The sequence below is a fragment of the Terrapene carolina genome, unplaced genomic scaffold, assembly GCF_002925995.2.
Source record: "Terrapene carolina triunguis isolate 2854851 unplaced genomic scaffold, T_m_triunguis-2.0 Scaffold66, whole genome shotgun sequence".
Lineage (NCBI taxonomy): Eukaryota > Metazoa > Chordata > Testudines > Emydidae > Terrapene > Terrapene triunguis.
In genome coordinates this window covers 61,585,662-61,608,171 of record NW_020664417.1, presented here as the reverse complement: position 1 = coordinate 61,608,171, position 22,510 = coordinate 61,585,662, and the positions used below count along the sequence as shown (strand labels likewise).

Genomic DNA, 22,510 nt, shown 5'->3' with positions numbered 1-22,510 from the left:
CCATAACATTAGTGCAGATTGTGAACTCTATGGGACAGGTACTGTCTTTCAGCTAGATTGGAGTAACTCGAGTGTGAGTGACCACACTTGCAAAACACAGGAGCTATGCTGTGTATATAACATATCTGCTATTTGCAGTGCACTGGGGTTAGCTAACCTACGTTAGGTAACGCAGGTTAAAACAGCAGCGAAGACACAGAAATTCGAGTTGAGCACACTTTTGGGGGGCGGGACGGACAATATAGACATACCTACTATTAGCCAATATTATGCACTCCCAGAATGCCTTGTATTCCTATTAAGCTTTACAGTGGGTAAACTTTGTATAACCTCTATTAGGGCTGTCAAGCGATTAAAAAAATTAATTGCAATTAATCGCGCTGTTAAACAAAAATAGAATACAATTTATTTTAAATATTCTTTTGGATGTTTACTACATTTTCAAATATAATAATTTCAATTACAACACAATACAAAGTATACTGTGCTCACTATTTATTTTTGGTTACAAATATTTGCACTGTATAAAACAAAAAAAAATTTCAATTCACTTCATACAAGTACTTTAGTGCAATCTCTTTATCATGAAAGTTGAACTTATAAATGTAGAATTATGTACCAAAAAAAGGCATTCAAAAATAAAACTATGTAAAATTTTAGAGCCTACAAGTCCACTCAGTCCTATTTCTTGGTCAGCCAATCACTAAGACAAACAAGGTTGGTTACAATTTGCAGAAGATACTGCTGCCTGCTTCTTGTTTACAATATCACCTGAAACCGAGAATAGGTGTTCTCATGGCACTTTGTAGCTGGCGCAGTCACAAATTTAATTAACACATTTTTTTAATGAGCATCATCAGCATGGAAGCACGTCCTCTGGAATGGTGGTCGAAACATGGAAGGGGCATACGAATGTTTAGCATATATGGCATGTAAATACCTTGCAATGCCAACTACAAAAGTGCCATGCGAACGCCTGTTCTCGCTTTCAGGTGACATTGTCAATAAGAAGCAAGCAGCAGTATCTCCTGTCAATGTAAACAAAGTTGTTTGTCTTAGCGATTGGCAGAATAAGACATAGGACTGAGCACTTGTAGGCTCTAAAGTTTTACAGAGTTTTGTTTTTGAGTGCAGTTATGTAACCAAAAAGAAAAATCTGCATTTGTAAGTTACATTTTCACAATAAAGAGATTGCACTTCAGTACTTGTATGAGATGAATTGAAAAATACTATCTTTTGTTTATCATTTTTACAGTGCAAATGTTTGTAATAAAAATAATATAAAGTGAGCACTGTGTACTTTGTATTCTGTGTTGTAATAGAAATGAATATTGAAAATGTAGCAAAACATTCAAAATATTTAATAAATTTCAATTCGTATTCTATTGTTATAAGTGCAATTAATTGCTATTAATTTTTTTAATTGCGATTAATTTTTTTTAGTTAATCGCGTGAGTTAACTGCGATTGATAGCTCTAACCTCTATCTTTTGTATCTGTAGAGTATGTCAGAAACAAGATATATGTTCTACTGAGACTTGCCAAATATGAACAGTGTGCTAGGTATGGCTAATACAACGTGCTTGGGATACCTGGTTGTCTTTGTACCATGAAAAACAGGCATGAAACTAGATAAGAAAACAGGAGTGAGGTCTGTAATAATACAGTGGAATTTTCTATCTGTTGTAAACAAAATGAATATAAATATGAGCAGAATTTAGTTCATTCTTTGGAACAGATTGAAACTCCAGATGAGTAATATATGAACCAATCTCTTTTTGCTGATTTATTTGTATTTAATAAACTGAGCAATCTGACATCTCTTTAATGGATAACTTAAACCAAATCACTAATACTAGTGAGTGAACTGATTAGTAGCACAGAGTGATTGGATTAGCAGCTGTTGAGCAGTGCTAACTCAAGAGGTAGCCTGTAGCTACATCCCTATTGCATCATTAGTGTCACCCACACTCAAACTAGCTGGCTTGAGTTTAAACCACCACTTAGCTCAAGCTAGGAATTGTGTGTGGACAGGAGTCATGTGATGGACAACACTAAGTGATACCTCAAGCCAACACAGCAGTGAACACAAGCCTAGCTCTATAGTGCCCTGATACAGTAGCACCTAATCCAAGTTAAGTAATACAAATAATAATAGATTCTACTGTAATTACTGCAAACAATAGTACAGATGCAAAAATGGTGTCCTTGAAATTTGAAGTTTTGCTTTTCCCAACAGAGATGGGAAAGATAAATACTTTTAGAATAGCAAGAGGAAGGAAAATAGTATGTTCTGTCTTCATGTATATACTGTTTACAAGCAGAAAAAAAAGAAAGGTTAAAAAAAGCAGGGAAGAAAGAACAAGGCACTGAATAATACTGAATAGCACATTTCTATGTACATCAGCCAAATAATTATTTTGGATCGGTGAATTAAAATACTAGTTTTTTCAATTGTCAATTGTGTGTATGTGAGAGAGAAAAGATGGGTTACGTAAAGTTAGTCCTCAGCAAGTAAATTCAGCTTGCAAGGCTGACCTAGCAACCTACAAATTAAAGTATGAACTAGCTAGAAGTCAAAAGCAGAGAGACTGAACAAAAGTAGCATTGCCTTTGGGGGGAGACTTGACCTCATTCCTCAATTAAACTAACTTTGTTCTTGCCGTATGGAGAGCCAACGGCAAAATTTGTTCTCTTCTCTCTAGAAAACTTGTAATACAGCAGTATCAGGAAACAAAATGTTGTCATACCAAAAGCGAGTAAAAAGACAAACAGATATTATCCATCAAAGAGCAGAGGAATTACCTTAGGCTTGGTCTACACTTACCCCCCAATTCGAACTAAGGTACGCAACTTCAGCTACGTGAATAACGTAGCTGAAGTTCGAAGTACCTTAGTTCGAACTTACCTCAGTCCACACGCGGCAGGCAGGCTCCCCCGTCGACTCCGCGGTACTCCTCTCGTCTAGCTGGAGTACCGCAGTCGACGGCGAGCACTTCCTGGTTCGACTTATCGCGTCCAGATAAGACGCGATAAGTCGAACCCAGAACTTCGATTCCCAGCCGCCGAACTAGCGGCTGGGTGTAGACATACCCTTAGACAAGTCCCAGTCTGTATTACAAACATTCATTTATATAGCTGGATACAAAAAATAACAGTCAAAGAAAATATTTTTCAAGGTCCTGATAAAAATGTATTTACACAAAAGTTAAAAAGGGAAAATTATTCTGAAACTTTAAAAAGAGCAAGGACAAGTTATAACTCCATGTGTTACCGTTAAGAGAGTATCCCAGGGCTTCAACAATTACTCTTATTTCTGACATTACCTTTCAGACTACAATTTAAACAGAAAAAAAAAAAAAACCTCTCTGCCAGGCAAATAACTAACACTTCAGAACTGTGAGAATAATCCAATAGCCAACACAGTAGATAGGATTGAGAAACTTTTGCTGTTATAACTCCTCATTTTCAAACACAAAGGTAAGTTTTTCAGAAGCTTTTCATGACTGTTCTGTGTAGAAAAAGCAGCGTGTGTGTGTGTGCACGCGCATGTAAGCTCACAATTCCTTCAGTCATTTTTGAGTAGACCAAGGCTAAAAAAATCCACTTTACTTGTGTTAAAAAAAAAAATCTAACCAAAAGATCCGAAGTTTGAAAGCTAAAACCAGTCATTAAAAAAAATTAAAAACAAGAGCAGTTCTTGCTGGGTTTGAAAAAAAAAAAAAAAAAAAAAAAAAAATCTGTCAAACTGTAGCTTTGTTAAATCAAAAACCATCTTCCCATCAAGCAAATTTATATCTACAAGGATGAAAATTTTACAGTGATGAGCATCCTAGAAATAAAACAGATTGGACAGAGAGGCACATTTTAGATAGACACACTGTGGCTGCATGTACTTCTCTAGACGTGCAGTTTTTAAACACTGTAAAGCTCAGTGTTTTCATCTTCAACAAAGCTTTTGCCATTTAATCCAGACCAACACAATCTCCCCTAAAATTGTATATTTCAGTTATGTGATCATTAGGATCAAACATTACATTCACATTTCCTGACCTCAGTCCTTGTGCCACTGAATGCTACTGGATTCTGCCACCAGAGCCAAGGAAATCTGAACTCAGACGGTGCACCCAATCTACTTCTAGTATACTCGTCTGCTAATTTCATAGAGGCATCAGTTCCTTTTAACACAGGGGTGGGCAAACTTTTTGGCCCGAGGGCCACATCTGGGTGGGGAAATTGCATGCAGGGCCATGAATGTAGGGCTGGGGCAGGAGGTTGGGGTGCGGGAGGGAGTGCTGGGTGTGGGAGGGGGTGCAGTGTGCAGGAAGGGGCTCAAGGCAAGGGGTTGGGGTGCAGGCACGGAGCGGCAAGGGGCTCAGGGCAGGGAGTTGGGGTATGGGGTACAGGAGGAGTTCGGGGTGCAGGCTCCGGCCCGGTGCAGCTTACCTGGAGCAGCTCCGCACGCTGCCCTTGCCTGTGGGTACCTCCCCCAAAACTCCCATTGGCCACAGTTCCCCGTTTCCAGCCAATGGGAACGGGGAATCCTGGCAATCCCGCGGGCCAGATGCAAAATCCTGACAGGCCGGATCTGGCCCGCGGGCCATAGTTTGCCCACCCCGGTTTTAGCACCATGGAAATACCTTTATTAGATGGGCATTTTAAGTGCACATTAATTATTAGTGAAGAGAGCACATTTCACTGGCACGCTTCTTGTGGGGACAGGTAAGTATCCTGTGAGTAGTGTGCACTCATGCTCTCTATTTTGTCTTTAAAATGTGCACAGGAAATTGACTTAACAACATGGTTTTTGCAAGAGTAAACTGGCAGTTAAAATTTTGGAAAAAGATTAATATGGCAAGATTAACTGTGCCACACTGTACACGTAAAATTTTCTATTCCTGCATTTCTTGTTATGTTTATCTCTCAATACATCATTGGTTATGCTTTTACAAGCATCGCAGAATAAACATGTGCAACATGGAGCCAAATTACCTAATATAAGAAACTTACATTTTCTGTGATTTTAACTGTACAACCTTAATTTGTTTTTAGCATTTAATAATAAAAATAAATAGTTTTAAATAACTCAAGGTTTCAAGCGTCTATACACAAGGTTTCGGATCAGGCCTATGCAGCTACTCCAAATGGTCAATTTTTGAGACCCTGGTCCTTCAGCCATTTCACTTGCAAACTGAACTTCTCATGTTGCTTTCTCCAATTATGATGCTTTGATTAGCTTCATGTCCCATCACTGAGGTGAAAATATGGAAATTTGTTCCGTGGAATACTGTATGTACATCACAGCAAAAGTTTAGTGAACGAGCTCACCATCAACACACTGAGCAAAGTGGAAACTGAATAAGATCTCAAAGGGAAAGCATATAAAATAGTAAGCAGCAGAAGAAGAAATTGCTAAATTTTTGCTTTAAATCTTCTCTTGCTATCTCAGTACCTCATGGCTGTGCAACACTAAACACACAATTCACCTATCTATCCCATACTATGTGATGCACTGGCAAAACAAGAGTTCAGATGCCAATAATATATAGGACAACATAAAAACCATTACATAGTGCAAGGGTTCTCAAACTGGGGGTCGTCCCCCTACTCTCCCTACCACCCGACTGAGTCCTGCCTGCACTGGGGCCAGGCCGGACTCTCACTCACGGCATCGCACTTCCCCTGCGTCTCCGGGGCCTCCCTCCAGCACTTGTGGAGGGAGGAGGAATGGTGAGCCTGGGGAAGAGGCAGGGATTCGGGGAGGGAGCCAATGGGGGGAGGAGGGGGCGGAGTTGGGGCGGGGGGCGAGCACTTCCGGGCTCCGGAGCATTTCCTTGTTTGTCCAGTGTCCCGACCGCACATCGGTCGGGACGCAGGACAAACAAGGAAATATCGGGACAGTCCCGATAAAATCGGGACGTCTGGTCACCCTATGACCTCCTGAGGTCCCTTCCAACCCTGATATTCTATGAGGCTGAAAATGTGTCCTCATGGCTTAAAACAAGCCCAGGCAAAACTCTCCAGGAGCAGAGGGGCAGTTCACACTGCATGTATGGGACAAACCCAGCCCAGCCTCACAGGAACAAAAGGACACAGGCCTAGGCAGCAACAAAGGATCTTTTGGACTCTCGACTGAGTCACCCCGCTTCCTTTGGTCAGTTTGGGACTCCGATGAGGTAATGCTCACCTGACTCTGAAAGGGGCGGAGGGGGCGGAAAGCCAAGAGGGAAGAAAGATCATCATAAAAGAGAGAGACATTTGCCATGCTCTCTCTCTTCTACCTCTATCTACAGACACCGCCACCAAGTGACTGAAGCAAAAGGGAGAGCCTAGCTGAAGGGCAACCAGCCAGCCTGTGGTGAGAAGCATCTAAGTTTGTAAGGGCACTGAAAGTGTTAAGATCAGCTTAGCTTGCGTTTGGCTTTTATTTCATTTGACCAAATCTGACTTCTTGTGCTTTGATTTATAATCACTTAAAATCTATATTTTGTAGTTAATAAATTAATTTGTTTATTTTACCTGAAGCAGTGCGTTTGGTTGGAAGCATGTCAGATTCTCTCCCCTTGGGATAACAAGCCTGGTAAATATCAATTTCTTTGTTAAATTGGCGAACTCATATAAACTTGCAGCATCCAGCGGGCATAACTGGACACTGCAAGACGAAGGTTCCTAGGGTTGTGTCTGGGACCGGAGATATTGGCTAGCGTCATTCGGTTGCACAATCCAAGCAGCGGCTGGGAGTAGCTTACATGCTAGAGGTTGTGCATGAACAGCCTGGGATTGGGGGTTCTCACAGCAGAACAGAGTAAGGCTGTCTCCAGAGTCGAGGATTGGAGTGACCTAGCTGATCACTGGTCCAGATAACACCAGGGAAACATCACAAGGTTACACTAGGCTCTCCTCCTTCCTCAAAACGCTCACTCGGGATGAATTTCTCTTACCTATTGCAATCATATCAGAAGCAGCTTTCTTCATTTCTATCCTCCCTCTCTGCTAATGCCCAATGAAAACCCTTTTGCTGGAAAGCAGGACTCTCAACAGCAGAAGTCAGCCAGCCAATCATCACTCTACTTGTGCATCTCTAATGTGGCCATCATAACTGAACTGAATCAGAAGAGATTAAGATTATAGTATTTAAATTTCCACATGCACTATATACTTACTAATAACTCTTACAGAGTGTGGTAGATGAGTGAATTCCAAATTAGAAAAACAAGCCTTAGCTATTAATACATCAAACTAGATGGGTTTATTACTTTAATAAAAGTTTAAAGAGTAAGGATTTTTAAAGTGAAGAGAATTCACAGAAGGAATAAAGAAACTATATAGATAGGAAATTTCTTCAAGTTTTCATGATAGGACCTAGGAAATACACCTTGGCAGTGCATTATAGCTCTTATGTTAAATTTTTCTAAATCCACTTTTTCCTGTAATTCTCAAGAGAGCTCTATTGGACTCGTAGATCAAATATCAACTAAATTAACTGTTAAAGTTCATCAAGAGCTTTAAAGACTAAAAGAATTAATAGTATTATTTAATATCTATCAGAAGGTAGGCAAAGAAAAACTCAGTGCTGAGTCTCAGAGTCCAGGTCAATTGACTTGGGCTTGCGGGGCTCCAGTTGCAAGGGTAAAAATAGGAGTCTAGAGTTCACACTCAGGCTGGAGCCTGTGCTCTGAAACCCAGCAAGTGGGGAGAGTCTTCAAGACCATGCTCCCACCCAAGCAAGCATGTCTAGACTCATATTTTTAGCGCAGCAGACTGAGCCCTGAGAACCCGAGTCAACTGAACCAGGCTCTAAGACTCAGTGCTACAGGCTTTTCTTTGCAGTGTAGACACACCCTAAGGTACATATATGACCACCATTACCATCATATGTGACTCACAATTGTTAATGTATTAATCTTCACAACACCTCTCTGAGATAGGAGAATATTGTTGTTACCCCCATTTGACAGAGAGATGACGCAGAAAGACTAAGTGACTTGCCCAAGGTCACACAGGAAGTCTATGGAAGACTGGGGAACCCAGGTTCACCGAGTTGGAGGCTACCACCCTAACCACTGGACCCTCCTTACTCTCCAGTGCATTTCAAAGTTCAAATTCTGTAGGAATCTTATTTTTCACACACACACACACACACACACACACACACACACACACACACACACCCCCTCGCAACCATGGATAATCCTACCCACCCAACAGCATGTTAATTAGTTCTCTAGATTTAATTGGAATTGTATATATCTATGCTGTAAAGCACCAGCGTAAAGTGTTACCTTTTTAAGTGCCACTAACATAAAAGCAGCTTTTACAAAGTAATGTTTTGCCACACTCACAAGTATTTTTGCAATCACTACACATCCACAAGGATATCATCTACATCATTATCTGTGTTAATAGTCAGGTCTACATTAAGTTCCACATACACAAAAGAAACAAAACAAAAAAACACCACACCACACCACACCCACACAGTTCTTGCCAGCTAGCAACCTCTGACGAAACCAGACCAGGTTCAATGCAGCATAATAACAGGTCATCTTCTACAAACAAAGCTCAAGGTCCTATACTTCATTAAACAGTAAAAAGTAAATGTTATTTAACAGGTACAAGAAGTATTTGGATTTCTCCCAACTTACTGGACTGTTTTACCACAGATAATGGTTAGCAATGGAGGTATTTATAAATAGCTCTTCCTTTTCCTGTTACTTGTAAGATTAATGGTGTTCTGTCCTTGATAATCAATAATCTAAATGAACGGAGTTTGATTTAACCAAGTACACAGCAATGATGAAAAATATTTGTTATGGGATTAGAAAGGGTAAACCTAATGGTCTGTACAGCACGAAAGCAACAGTAAGATAAATAGAAAAAAGTTAACCATTTCATTAATCCAGTCATTTACTCTCTTCTACAAAACAATGCAACTTTAATTCATATAGCATTTGTCATAAATCAAATCCCAAAAAACCGAGTTAAACAGCAGAAACAGAAAGAAATGTAGAGGCATAGGCAAACAACGAAAGACAGACTTCAGATTAGATCTGGAGAGAGAGAGAGAGAGAGAGAGAGAGAGAGAGAGAGAGAGAGAAAGAAACAGAACTACTCTTAGGCTATTTCAGACAAATAATTGCTGCAAATAAGGCTGTCACACAAGCAGTGGTAAGGCTGCATGAACAAACAGAAACAAGACTGATATTACACAGAAGGAGTGAAGAGACAACTTGTGACAGGAGCAAGTCCATGAAAGTTTTAAAAACAAGGGAAATAATTTTGAACTGAATGGATTTGGATATCTGTACTTTTAGAAAAATATATTTAAAATGTGCACAACAATATATTGATTACACCAACAAAAGTAATGCTGATGCTGCTGTCAGACAAAACTGACAGAGAAAAAACTACAAATTCAATGCAGTTTGTGGAAAAGATCTCAAAGTAGTACAAGAAATAAATGAAATCCAAGTCCACAGAATGTAAAGCCCATCAAATGTAAACTCAAATCATATCCCTCTCTCTATCCAAACAAGACATAAAAATTTGGAAATATCATTATGGGGTTGTGTTTTTTCTAATATTGAAACAGTTATTGGCTTAATGTGTAGGCCAATTAAAGTATGCTTAACTGGCTATAAAACACTATTCAGTTCCAATGAAATGGAAAAACGAATTACACACATACTAGCAAAAAAATATGAAATGAAATGTTAACCCTTGTATAAAGAAATTGCTTTAGTCACAGCTTAAGTCAACCTTACTCTGTGTGTACCTAGAACTCACTAGATAAGAGTAACCTTGAGCAGCAGTTTTCAGGGATTTCACTATTAACCTTGACCAATGTTCCTATTGTGTCAGATGCAGAAAAGCTTGATCACACCACCTCGTTACATAACAAATCTAAAAATGCACTATTTCCACCTGCTCTCCGAAGAATCTGATTAGGTATCTGTTCTTGAATTAAAGCCATCCAATATCTGGAAAAAAAATCTAAAATCATTCTGGTAAAGTTTGCAGATGACAAAAATTGTTAAAGGGTAAATAAAGGTTAAGACAGGTCAGTGATATACAGTTTCATATATGGATAGCTTAGTAAACTGGGCTCATTTGAACAATGAGTTTTAATACAGCTAAATGACAGGTCATGAATTTAGGAACAAAGAATGCAGGTTACAGTTACAGAATATAGGACTACATTCTTGAAACGGACTCTGAAAAGGATTTGGGGATAATCAACTGAACAGGAGCTCCTAGCATGATGCTGTGGCTAGGAGAGCGAATGTGATCCTTGTATATATGGAAATACTGGATTAGGAGTAGGAAGGCAGTAATACCCCCGTATATGGCAGGGGTGCCCAAACTGTGGCTCGCAAGGCACATGAGGCTCTTTTAATGTTAAAGTGCGGCTCGTGGAGGTCCCTCCCCTCCGCCCGTTCCTCCCCCCCATTCTCCACCTACCAGACTGGGGAGCGGGAGCTCAGGACCTCTGCCTTGCAGCAGGGTAGGGGGCTTCTGCCCAGCAGAGTGGAAGGAGCGGGGTGCACCTGCCGGGGCTTGGGGCTTCAGCAGGAGTGGGGAAGACCCGAGCTCCAGCAGGTGTGCCCAGCTCTCGAACTTCTGAAGATTGTTGTATGTGGCTCGGAGGGTCAGTAAGTTTGGCCACCCCTGGTATATGGCATTGAGACCATTAGTGGAATACTGTATTCATTCAGTTCTGTGTCCACACTTAAAAAAATTGGAAAGGGCTCAGAAAAGAGCTGAAAGAATGAGTTGAGGTCTGAAAAATGTGCCTACAATAAGAAACTCTATTTGGTTTACTTAGAAGGGGATTTGATCATGATCTCAAAGTACCTGCATGGGGAGAAGTTTCTGATGGTAGTAAGCTCTTAAAACTACAAAGCAAAAGCATAACAAGATCCAGTGCCTGGAAACTAAAGCTAGATAAAAATTGTGCCTTATCTCCAGGCTGAATTTAACAGTGAGGGTAATTAACCATTTCCACAACTTACTAAGAGACACTGTGGATTGGAGGTCTTCCTAAAAGATAACCTAACCAGAAGTTATGAACCTAATACAAGAATTACAGGATGAAATTCTATGACTTTTGTTGTACGGGCAGTCAGAGTACAATGACCATAACTGGTCACTTTCTGGCCTCAAAAATCTGTCAACATGTAGTTTTCCTAAACTTTAACTGCACTAACAAAAATTATGCAGCAAAAAGCCTTTTTTTTTTAAACAAGAGTCTGGTAAAGAGATAAGCTTGGCAAAATAATAAGTGATTCAAGTTGGGTACTTTTAGGCTTTACAGTAGGGAACATTAACCAACCACCATGCAGAGTTTCAAGTGCAAAAAAGCTGACGTACACCAGCAAATGAACAAATCGAAATACTTAACATACTGTACTTCCACTTTAGATAGTTCAGTGTATTGAATATGAACCTTGACATATTATTTACAAAAGTGTTTTTTTAATATTTCAATAAATTAATCCTATCTGCTTCTGCTGGAATCAAATGAAATAAATATGCTCCTTAAATTTTAGAGTACTTGCAATTACACTATCGTCAAGTGCTTCTGCTACTGAATGCTTTGTCTTGTGCCATTTTTTTTTCCATATCATTTAAAAAAAAAAAAAAAAAAAAAAAAGTATAAGCATTGTAACCTCAGCTGGAAATGTACATTTTGTTTTTTGGGTTTTTTGTTTGAAGAAGTATATTGTCCAAAAACAACGTTCTGTTTATCAGAAATAACACACATCACAATTAAATTACCAGAAATATAAAACAAAATACAGGTAGTGCTATATGTGCTATGAACATGCAAGTGTTTTATTAAACATATTATAGATTGGTATCTCGAAAATATGTTAATCTAATAGGTATTTTACTTTGTGTAACACTGACAGTTTAAGCTTTCAATAGGACATTCATTTAGCAGGTATTAATTTAAAAAAAAAATTCTTTTGTTTTAGACTTGATACATACAAACCCGAGACTTTCAACAATAATCCAGCTGTCTGGATCTTTTAGAAGCTCTAATGCTATACAATTAACATTCTTACTTGATAGCAGAAATGATTTCAATACAGTGAAATCATCAGTTGAGCCAAATTTCTAGTTGTTTTTAAGAGTATTCAGCTGCATCTTGTTGAAAATGTACTGCCATTCGAGAGGGATGGGTAAACTGTCACTCTTGTACTTGCTTTCTAACTTGATTGTGTTCTTGTGTATACATAAAGATTTTCTCTACAGCATGCTTTGCAAACACTGGCAAGAGACTTTCACAGTTTTAATTGCCCACATCCATGCATTAAAAGGTTTGGTGTCTATCAAGCACTACCTTAACCAGCTTACGGGGCTGATCCAACTTCCACTGAAATCAACGGAAAGATTTTCACTCACTGATGTCAAAGGGAGTTAAATTGGGTGTCTGACCTCTGGAAATAAGCTGAGAGGTTTGACGGCAGGTTGTATAGAAAGTGATTGTACTTAAGATGTGAGAAAATGCCAGTGCGGTTATAAGATACTGATGTCAAAAGAACATGATTGACTCATTTGTCTCTACTGTGACAACTTCTCAAGCTTTGCCACCTGTAAACAGCCTTAACTGCGTAATATAAATATTATGAGACTGTACATACAGTAGAACCTCAGAGTTACAAGCACCTCGGGAATGGAGGTCGTTCTTAACTCTGAACAAAATATTATAATTGTTCTTTCAAAAGATTATAACTTAACATTGCCTCAACATAGCTTTAAAACTTTGCTATTCAGAAGAACATTGCTGTTTCCCTTTTTTTTTTTTTTAGTAGTTTACATGTAACAGTACTATACTGTATTTGCCTTTTCTTTTTTGGGGGGTGGGGGGAGGGGGAGAAAGGGAAGGGTGTCTCTACTGCTGCCTGATTGTGTACTTCCAGTTCCAAATGAGGTATGGGTTGGCTGGTCAGTTCATAATTCTGGTGTTCATAACTCTGAGGTTCTACTCTATAAATATCATGCATATTTATGAATTCATTCTAATATCCTTGTACTTTAACGGCTATGAGAAAGATATGACGGAGTATACAATAGCTTTGTTTATACAGATATATTCCATTTCTGATTATGGACAATGGCTAGATTGTCTGTCTCTACTGAAAATGTAGCATAGGTAAACAACTGATGTCATTTAACTTAATAAATCACATGCAAGCAGATTGACAGTTAGGAGCTATACTTTTAAGAAGCAGCAATTATTATACTACACTTATCAAGGAATCTGCTACAAGTTTCATATCCTCGACTGCCAAGTATTTTTTTAATCATTGCTAGAAGGGAAGATAGTTTACCTTATTGTTCTACTTCATAAATAATCTTGCAGCATTCACATTCCTGGGTCTCATCTCTCTATGAATAGGGCAGAACTCTTCCAGTTCTTAAGGTTGTTTGACCCATAAGGGAAGAGGTAGCAGACAGAAACAGGAGTCACCATCCCTAACAGTAGTTAAATGCCACCCAAGATTAGCCACTGCCATTAGAACCTTGCAGTTAGATCCTGGTTTTAGCAGGAGGCAAATGCTCCACAAAGAAAAATAAGCTAATCACAAAACAAAACTGAAAACTTAATGCCTCAAAAAGTAGAACAAAAAGCCCACAGAAGTTTAAAGACAAGTCACTATCTCAAAGTTCCCCTCCAAACTCTGAAAGGAAAGGATGAGTTAGTAGGAATTCTGCAATATGTGTTCTAGGTAGAAACAGAGGGTAAGGTAAGCAGATCCGCCTCCTCTAAAGGTACCATCTGGGCGGGATTCTTACTCGTGGAAAACAAGTAGCTCAGGGATAGCCCAAGAGTGCAATCAGAACAATGGCAACATTGAAAAAAATAATGCCAACACCAATAACGAACAAGACACTCTCTCATACGTCATTATCTACAAACAGATATATATTCTGAACAACCAGCATGCAGCCTTAACTCCAACCATAAATATAATTCACCAAAGCACGCACACATGCAGATTCAAATTCTGTGACTGCCAGGTAAAAGTTACTAGCAAATTTAGAACAACAGAATAACCTTAGAAAATCTAGAACTAAACAACAAAGATCATCCATGCACATAACTCTTTCTAAAGACCACAGAACTGACCGTAAAATCTGAAGTCAGTGGTTAAGTTCAGGGAAGGCAACTGACTCCTACTCACCACTTCTGCTCTTCAGGACCAAAAAATTTAAGAACTTAGGACGCTGAGATACAGGACTGAGATTGCACAGATGGTATTTTTAAAGAAGTACTACTATAAAAGTAGCAGAGTACAAAAGAATTTTACTGTTATCAGCTTTCCTAATATCAATCTTCCTAATAGTCTGATAGCAGATGGATTAATACTTTGACAATATATTTGGTTTATTTAAGAGTTTGAAAGTCAGAATCAAGGAGGTAAAGACTGAAAACAAAGAAGTTTTGCCACTAACTTTAATGAAGTAAGCAATTGCAGGAGAGAAAAGACTGGCTAGTCAGATACCAAATGAAAAGCTCTCTCTGAAAACTCAGATAGCTCTCTGAAAACTTAGCTCATTTTAAAAAGAGTGCTCATAAAGAGCTTAAGTGTTTGGAAGTTATCCTTGACCCCAAGGATTATAAACATCACTTGAGGAAACTGAAAAGAGTGCATATGCCAATTCTTAAGAGGACATTCCTGACTAAACCAATGGAAACAAGGAGAGATGGTATATGCCTGACCAGAACCCAAGCAAGACTGACCACCATCTCCAACACCAAAGGGAGAAGAGGACCTTAACAGCCTCAATGATCGCTCACCATCCCATAACTTTTAGCCTGTTGAAAACTTTGCTAGCCTAGTAATGACATTTCTAAAGCTTACCTTTCCCTTTTAAAAAAGCACTCCTCCTTGAATATTATGTCTGTTATGTTTAACTATTTAGTAAAAGCAACCCTCCCATAACAGCTGAATATATAATGTTTTTCACACATTACCTGTCTCTGAAACATAAACAACAGGATCCTGCTTAAGAACTTTATCAGGTTTTGAAGAGGATGGTTTTCTCTCTGGTGGCTTCTTAGATTTCTTTACTGACTGCGCCTCCTCTTCTGAATCTGTATTTGACCACAGGATAAGTATTATTTTCCTCCACATACATACAGTCTTTAAATAACAGTTCAACACATCAGTTATAAAAACATCCATCTGGGGAAGAAAGGTACTCTGCTGAAGCCCAGAATACAGAGAAAAATGAAGTTGTACCATTCTAATTTAAGAGACGTGTGTCATGGCCACCATCCTTCGACTAGGACAAGGACTAAATGGGACTTCCTTAAGAAGCCATCAATCACCCAGAAGAACTTTTGTTCAACAACAAGAAGCATTCCTTATTACCCATCCCAGGAACTAACTATATTGCTTCTGCAGTGGGATGAGTTGGAGCCTGAAAATTAAACTCCAGTCTGTGACTCAAGGACTTTTTCGTGCCAACTGACAGAATGCAGATAGGGTGCACAGGATTTTACAGGGATCTGCTGGATCAAATAACTCACTAAAGAATGGCATGTGAGGTCTCTACTGAGAGCCAGTAGTCCATTGATCATCATAATCATTACAAAAATGTATGAACAGATAATCTTCAGTATAGACGCACAACTCCTTAAATACTATGTTCTTAAGGCCGATAACCAGGAGGTAACACGTCTCAGAAAGGTTCCTTTCAGGTAGGGGGTAACAGACACTTGTCTCCCTGTCTGGTCACTGTGGATTTGTGAGCTTCACAATGTATGCCTATTTGCATACTGAGCCAGATGCTTATTAAGCGATTGCAAAAGGACTGAAAAAGCAGAGGGAACCCAGCATATTTAATAGATGGTTACTGCTCACAGCATGACGTGCGTGGTTCAAGGGGACACACTAGCAGAACAAGTATTTAATTTTTTAAACACACACAAAACTGGCACCGCTACATTTCTCTAAGAATGAAATGGTCAATAATCTCAGTGACTGAAAAGCCTGCTAGTCTTTTAAAGCATTTGGAGCAGTACTTCATTTTTCTTCACCCTAATGGAACAGGAGATCTAACGCTCCAGGCACACTGCTGGCACTCAGCAAATTAATAATATATTACAGGTGGCAGCTGGTTTGCATATACTATGTGTAGCACCAAACATTAATTTTGAAATATTTCCTTTAAGGCTCCCCAAGGGTATAAGGACTAGCTTAATATACAATTTCTCTTCAGTTTGATGTATTTTCAATATTCAATGACAACATTCTGGCAGGCTTATTTATTTGTGTGTTCTGCAGGTTTAGCGTATCCCATTGTTTTTCTTTTAAAATTAGAGCAACCTTGTACTATTGAACCAACACACACACACACAAAATCAACAGTCTGCAATGGAAGACACAAGCTGTAGGAAAGCCTGTAATCTTTTTTTTCAATTTCATGAAAACTCTAGGAGGCTTCAGCATCCAAAATGGGAAGAAATGACAGTAACAAGGGGAGAAACCAGAAAGCTTCCAATTTTTTTAAATTTAATTAAAAAAAAAAAAAAAAAAAAAAAAAAAACCCTGATATATAAAACTTTTAGAAACTATTTTAAATTGCATCTTCTGGAGAATATTCATTAGAATGGGCTGAGCAGTCCTTTCAATTAAATTTTACTTTTTTTCATATTCTGAAATTTAGAATATGTAAAAGCACCTAGAAGCATGGGACAAATCCTTATCAATGTCAGTGGGTCATTCAATATAAAATCAGTAAGGCAGGCCCCAATCCTGCAAGTTTTTCCACATCAGCAGACGCCTGTGCCTCTCATACAGAGCAGACAGATCAGATCTCAGAATTGGAGGCCTTAAAATTGCAAAAAAATATTTCTGTCAAGACCTTTAAAACAGAAATCATTCTTTATAGCTGCCATTTAAAAAGATACTGAGTAAGCCAGTTCTAATCTAAACTCCAAATCTGGGTTTTTCAAATTGTTGACTGAGGTCTAGTGAAAATTATTTTGCATACATACATGGGTTAGAATTTTTAGCAGATGTTGCTACAGCTGCAAAGCTGCATTTTGTGATATTGAGGCGTGATAACAGAAGATGTAACTGTTCATAGTGATAACTGCCAAGCAATGAATGACTTTCAGCAGTGAGAACCAAGAGCATCTTGTGTTTAAAATGCTTTTATTTCTTCTTGAGCACAAACCTTCAAGAGGTTGTGTTGTTTTTTTAATGCGTCGCACTGAGGGGTAACAATCACCTGCTAACCCTTTAACTGGCAGTACCGCAAAAGAGACAAAGCAGCATTCTAAAGCGGTAACAAATTTTACCTGAATCATAGATTATCCTTTTTTTCTTGTTTGTCTGCTTTCGTTTGGAATCATCTTCATTAGATGAATTCTTCACCTAGTAGTAAAAGTCCATTATTTCCACTATCAAGTTCTTTCTTGCTTTCTTTCTACACCTACTACAACTTCTAGTTAATGAACTGTATTAGATTAATTTCTAGCAGAAACATGGTAATGTCCATGCATAAAAATAAATCTAAGAACTTAAACTATAAGCTTTCAGTTAAGTGGCTATAAAATAGGAACGCAACAAAGAGAAGCGAAGTTCATTATATTCCACAAAGATACCAGTTTGAAAAAAGTCAAAAAATACACAGGCTGCAACTGAAACAAATAAAAGCTTAAACAATTAAAATAATCAGACACCATCCTCAAACACCTCTGAAATTTTAAACAGCTTTGTGCAATTTCGACAGCTAATCTAATCAGAAATAAAACCGTCTGGTACCTTCAGAAATAAAGAATGTACTAGTCAATACATGATTTGTTTGCCCCCTCTCTTTTAACATAACTGCCATAACATATAGACCAGTGATCCCATCTAGTCAAGTGTCCTGTCTGATAGTGGCCAATACCACACACTTACATGGAAATTGTCTGTTATGGCATTTCTTACAACTGTACAATCATCTGCCCATATGGGAGCTTTCTTCCTGATCCAGTCAAATTGGTGGTTGCCTTCTGACCTGAAGCATTAAGGGTTATAAAACTTTTTTAAAAAAAAAAAAAAAAAAAGTCTTATCTAACATAACTTTTCCTGTGGATAATAGGAACATACAATGTTCAACTCTATTCTGAAATCTACTAAGCATTTTACCTTAATTATGCCTTCAGTTCCACAACTCAAGTATGGGTTGTATAAAATAGAATTTCCTTATCAATTTTAAAATTGTTGCCTTTCAATTACATTGAACAGCTCCTTGTTTTTGTGTTACGAGTGAGGGTAAAGAGATATACCAAATTCACCTTCTCTATACCATTTATTATTTTGTACCTTATCTTCCCTCTCATCTGTCACCTCTTTGAGCTAAAACAGTGACAATCTTTTCAGTTTCTCCTAATTCAGAAATCTTTCCATGGCTCTAATCATTTTTGTCACCTGTCTCTGAATCGCCCCACTTTGTTATAGCCTTTTGAGATAGCACAACCAGAACTCAACTCTTTCTACTCATATTAATTACCCTAATTTTAAATATATCTCATTACATATTTTGACCCTGAGCCTACAATGTGCTCCACGTGGGTAGTACCCTGAATTACAGTGTTAATCTTTTCCCCCCAGGCATTAGACAATGGGGGTACTTTAAGTGTAAAGGCAAGAATAGTTCATAAGGTCAAGTATGGCAGCTTATCTTAAAAATACATCCTATGGACAGCAATTTAAGTTATGTCAAAGGTGCCTGGGCATGTAAATGCATGCCCTTTTTAGCACGTTTATAAATCAAAATAAATTAGGGTTTGCCTTGGCAGAGCTCCTTACATGATCAGGACCTTAGCTAGATTTGCTTTAAATATTTAATAGGATTGTTTCCATGACAGTATCACAATCTTTTCCCCACTCCAAGCATATGGAAAACTAACAATTTATTTAGCATACAAGAAAAAAAAGTTACAAGAAGATTGGGATGCAGAAATAAAAGCAACTTCTGCTATGCTAACTCCAGTCTCAGCACTATTTTCTATGCTGGATTTGAGAACTGTGTTTGCTTGGTTTTGCTAGCCAAACTTGGTTTAGGAAACATATTTCTCTTTTTCCACTTCTCATTGCCATCCATGAGACACAAGACCTAAATTAAATGTTCTTCAGGAAGCAGGAATGCTGACCAGGAGGGCTATGTTACTACAGAATACATTCCATAGTGCCATATTAAATATGGAGGTGAGATTTTTACTTCTGGTATAATATTAGTTGGAAATGTCTCCCTGACTCTGCAAAGACCAATTAGAATTTATTCTGGTTTTGACTATAGAGAAATGACTCAAACATTTTTTAAATAGCTGATGAGAAACCATTGAAAATAACATTTAAACCAAGAACACAAGTCAGTTGTAAGGGGTGAGCCACAGACGTGCAGTCCCATACCTTCAAAATCAAGCCCAGAACAGCCTGCAGCTGAGGAAAGCAAACTGACCTTGATATCCTTTGTTTTCTTCTTCCCATCTGAAGACTCTTCCCCATCTTTGGTTTTCTCTGTCTTTTTCACTCTCTCACATTCATGTTTCTTGCCAGTAGATACAACCCCAAAGAATTTTCTGATATCCTAATAAAGGGGGAGAGGGATTTAAAAAAGCAACACACAATACTTTAACCTTTCACTCAACAAAAGAGCGAGATTATTTAACAAAAAGCAAATTACTCTCTCAACAACTCTTCGGCCATTCACTGATGTATAAGTTTTGCTTAAAACCTGTAGAGCTGAATTTACTCATATCTAGTCAATACAGGTCTTACAGATGCAGAGCAATCTTTGCTCAGTTGCAGCACACATGGCAGCAGCTTTCTTTTCCACTACAGAACATTCCAAGAGCCCACTTTTCCCTTAGTGGAATATCTCTGCCAGCCATCCTATTGCAAAGCACAACATAGAGTCACATTACTGATGGGATAAAGTATAACAAACAGTTGCAATTAGCTCCAAAAATATTCAATAACCCAAATGTCAAAGAGTCTTTTATAGATCAAATGAATAATCTAACTGTGGGGCAGAGCCTACCACAGATGAAACTCCTCAGCAAAGCCCACAGGTAGCTATAGGATATTGAATCCCAGCACCCTCCATCTTTTCAGAATCTGGGGAAAATGGGTCATTTCACCAGGGCTCTAGCATCTGCAAAGTGTTTGATATAGCTCTCCAGCTAGTAGGCGTCTGATCATTTTTCCAAGTTCAAGCAATGTTAATCAATCTAATGAGCTCAAAAGGGTAACATATTTATGGCAATCTCCTACCACTAATATAAGAACAAAAAGAGCTTTCTACCTACAAAAGTGAAAGGTTTGAACTTTAGGAGGCTCTTGTATGAGCATATAGCATACCCACAAACACAGACCCAACATCTATTAAAAGCCCTTAATAGATAAGACTATTTACTTAAAAAGGGAATCATCTAGCATGTTATACCTGTTTACAGTCATTGTCTCCAGGAATAGCAGCCATTTTAATGGCAACCATTCTAGGAGCAGCACATAATCATTTGGTCTGAATTTATAGCAGGCAGAGGGTGTGGCTTGTGACTATATTCTACCCAGGTAACACTACTTTCTGATTTACCCCCTAGAGATTTCAGCTAAGTAGTTTCCCAGAAATACTAAGACCTGCAGAATTTTCTCATAAACTGTAATACTAGTTCTTTGAATTTTTTTTAATATTATTTCTGCATATTTACACAAGTTTACACTGAGAAAGAGCCTTTGTCAATGCCTTACTCTAGATAAGCTTGATGTGAAAGTATACTAGTCTGGCTCCTTTCTGAGTTGGATTTAGAAGGCCAAACAGAAGATGTGATTTGTTAAACAAGAATTAGCATTTTTTATCCTGATAAAACCTGAGATTTATTTATTGTCAGGTTTTGAGCAGTCTTCTTGTTTTAGAAGGTTCACTTTAACGAAAACTTGGATTTGCTATATTTAATTTACACCTAAGGCGTTGACCCTGTGAGCAGATGTTTTGGGGTTGAAATAAATGGCATTCTATTTACACAAGGGCCTTAAAGGCTTGAGACCTACATAATTAGTACTATTATTAGTACTGTTATATTAGTGTTACTCAGCTATTTTGCAGGTATTCTGTCACCAGAGTAATACCAGTAATTTACAAGTTATGAATTTCTGACTGTAAATGGATAGTTCTAAAATTTAAAGGGACACTGTCAACTTCAAACAATGACTGAAGTCGTTTCAAGTGCTACATATGCCTCTGAATCACCATTCCCAATTTTTATAGTCTTCACAATGATCCTTTTCTCTTACCTGTTAATGTGTGAAAACTCCACCCAGGCAGAAAAAAACTATTACAATCCTGCCTGGGGCCTTTGGGTTCAACCCTTATATATTCACTACTACTACAAAGTAAACTAATTAGGAGGAAAGCTGTTTCATTTTCACTTTTCAGTAACCGTCCTCATAGGTGTGATAGAAGTGATTTTTAAGTTAGTTGTATCCCTTTGACTATTCCACCATGACTTAAATTTAAACTAATGACTTGTTAACGTACCTGAGACCTTAGTTCCTTTGGTGCTGCTGACACATTTGTCGTAATAAATATGAATTGCTCTACATATTCAGCATACATCAAATATTAGTTATAAACCTACAACACTCATGATACATGTGTATGTAAACATGTGACTTTTTTGTTTTTTGCCAAGTCTTTAAGCTTTAGTATCCCTGCAAATAAGTAACTGTTAATGCTGTAATCACAGGTTTCTGCTGTAACTTTTTCTAAAATGGATAATAAAGAGAAATATGCATGGACTACTTGTTTCAGCTATGCAAATATTCAGTATGTACACACAGTAGAAATCACTTTGCACTAGAAATGTTGTTGGGATGAACTAGATGACCATATAAGGTTTTCTGTCTTTATAGTTTCTTTGGCTAAATATACAGAGGAATTAAACTTCCTGGGGACTTATTAACCCAATCTCTTATTAAAGGGACATATAAATTTGTTTAAGAACATTGTAGAATGTGAAGGTTTTATGAAAATCTAAAATTTTCACAGCTGTTTATACTTCAGTGAAAAGTTTAGTTGGGATTTAAACACATTCTTGTCCAGTATTTTCAACCCAAACATAATTACAGTCAGTGTGCATGAAAACCAGACAATGACTCCGACTAATCTGTATTTGTTGTCCACACTAAGGTGCAAAAAGTAATCACAATTGATAAAAAAAGGTAGACTTCACTTTCAGTTTTAATAACTAAGTTTGTATGTAATTTCCAAAATTATTTAACCTTACTCGTTTTAATCTCCAGGAAATATATCAGGGTGCTAGTTATAAAGAGATTCTCTTCCAAGATGCTGTATTGGTTTTTGGTTTCAGTTTTCTACCTTGACTTGAGCAAATGGTAGTGTTTCAACCAAAAAAAGCATTTCCATAGAAGAGCAAACCTAAGAGCTGGGCTTAAACTGACATTTGTGTTTCCATGTAAATTTTACAGGTATTCAATAAA

At 38.0% G+C, this 22,510-nt stretch overlaps 1 protein-coding gene across 1 annotated transcript in view; it reads right to left on the bottom strand.

Moving 5' to 3' along the window:
- The window catches only part of RFC1 (replication factor C subunit 1), a 79,963-nt gene that overhangs the window by 48,311 nt on the left and 9,142 nt on the right, over positions 1–22,510 (bottom strand). Inside the window, exons 2-4 of the mRNA XM_029910678.1 lie at positions 19,470–19,598; positions 17,320–17,395; positions 14,986–15,105 (exon numbers count right to left, since the gene is read on the bottom strand). Of these exons, the coding sequence (XP_029766538.1) occupies positions 14,986–15,105; positions 17,320–17,395; positions 19,470–19,598 (325 nt within the window). The remainder of the gene's footprint in view (positions 1–14,985; positions 15,106–17,319; positions 17,396–19,469; positions 19,599–22,510) is intronic.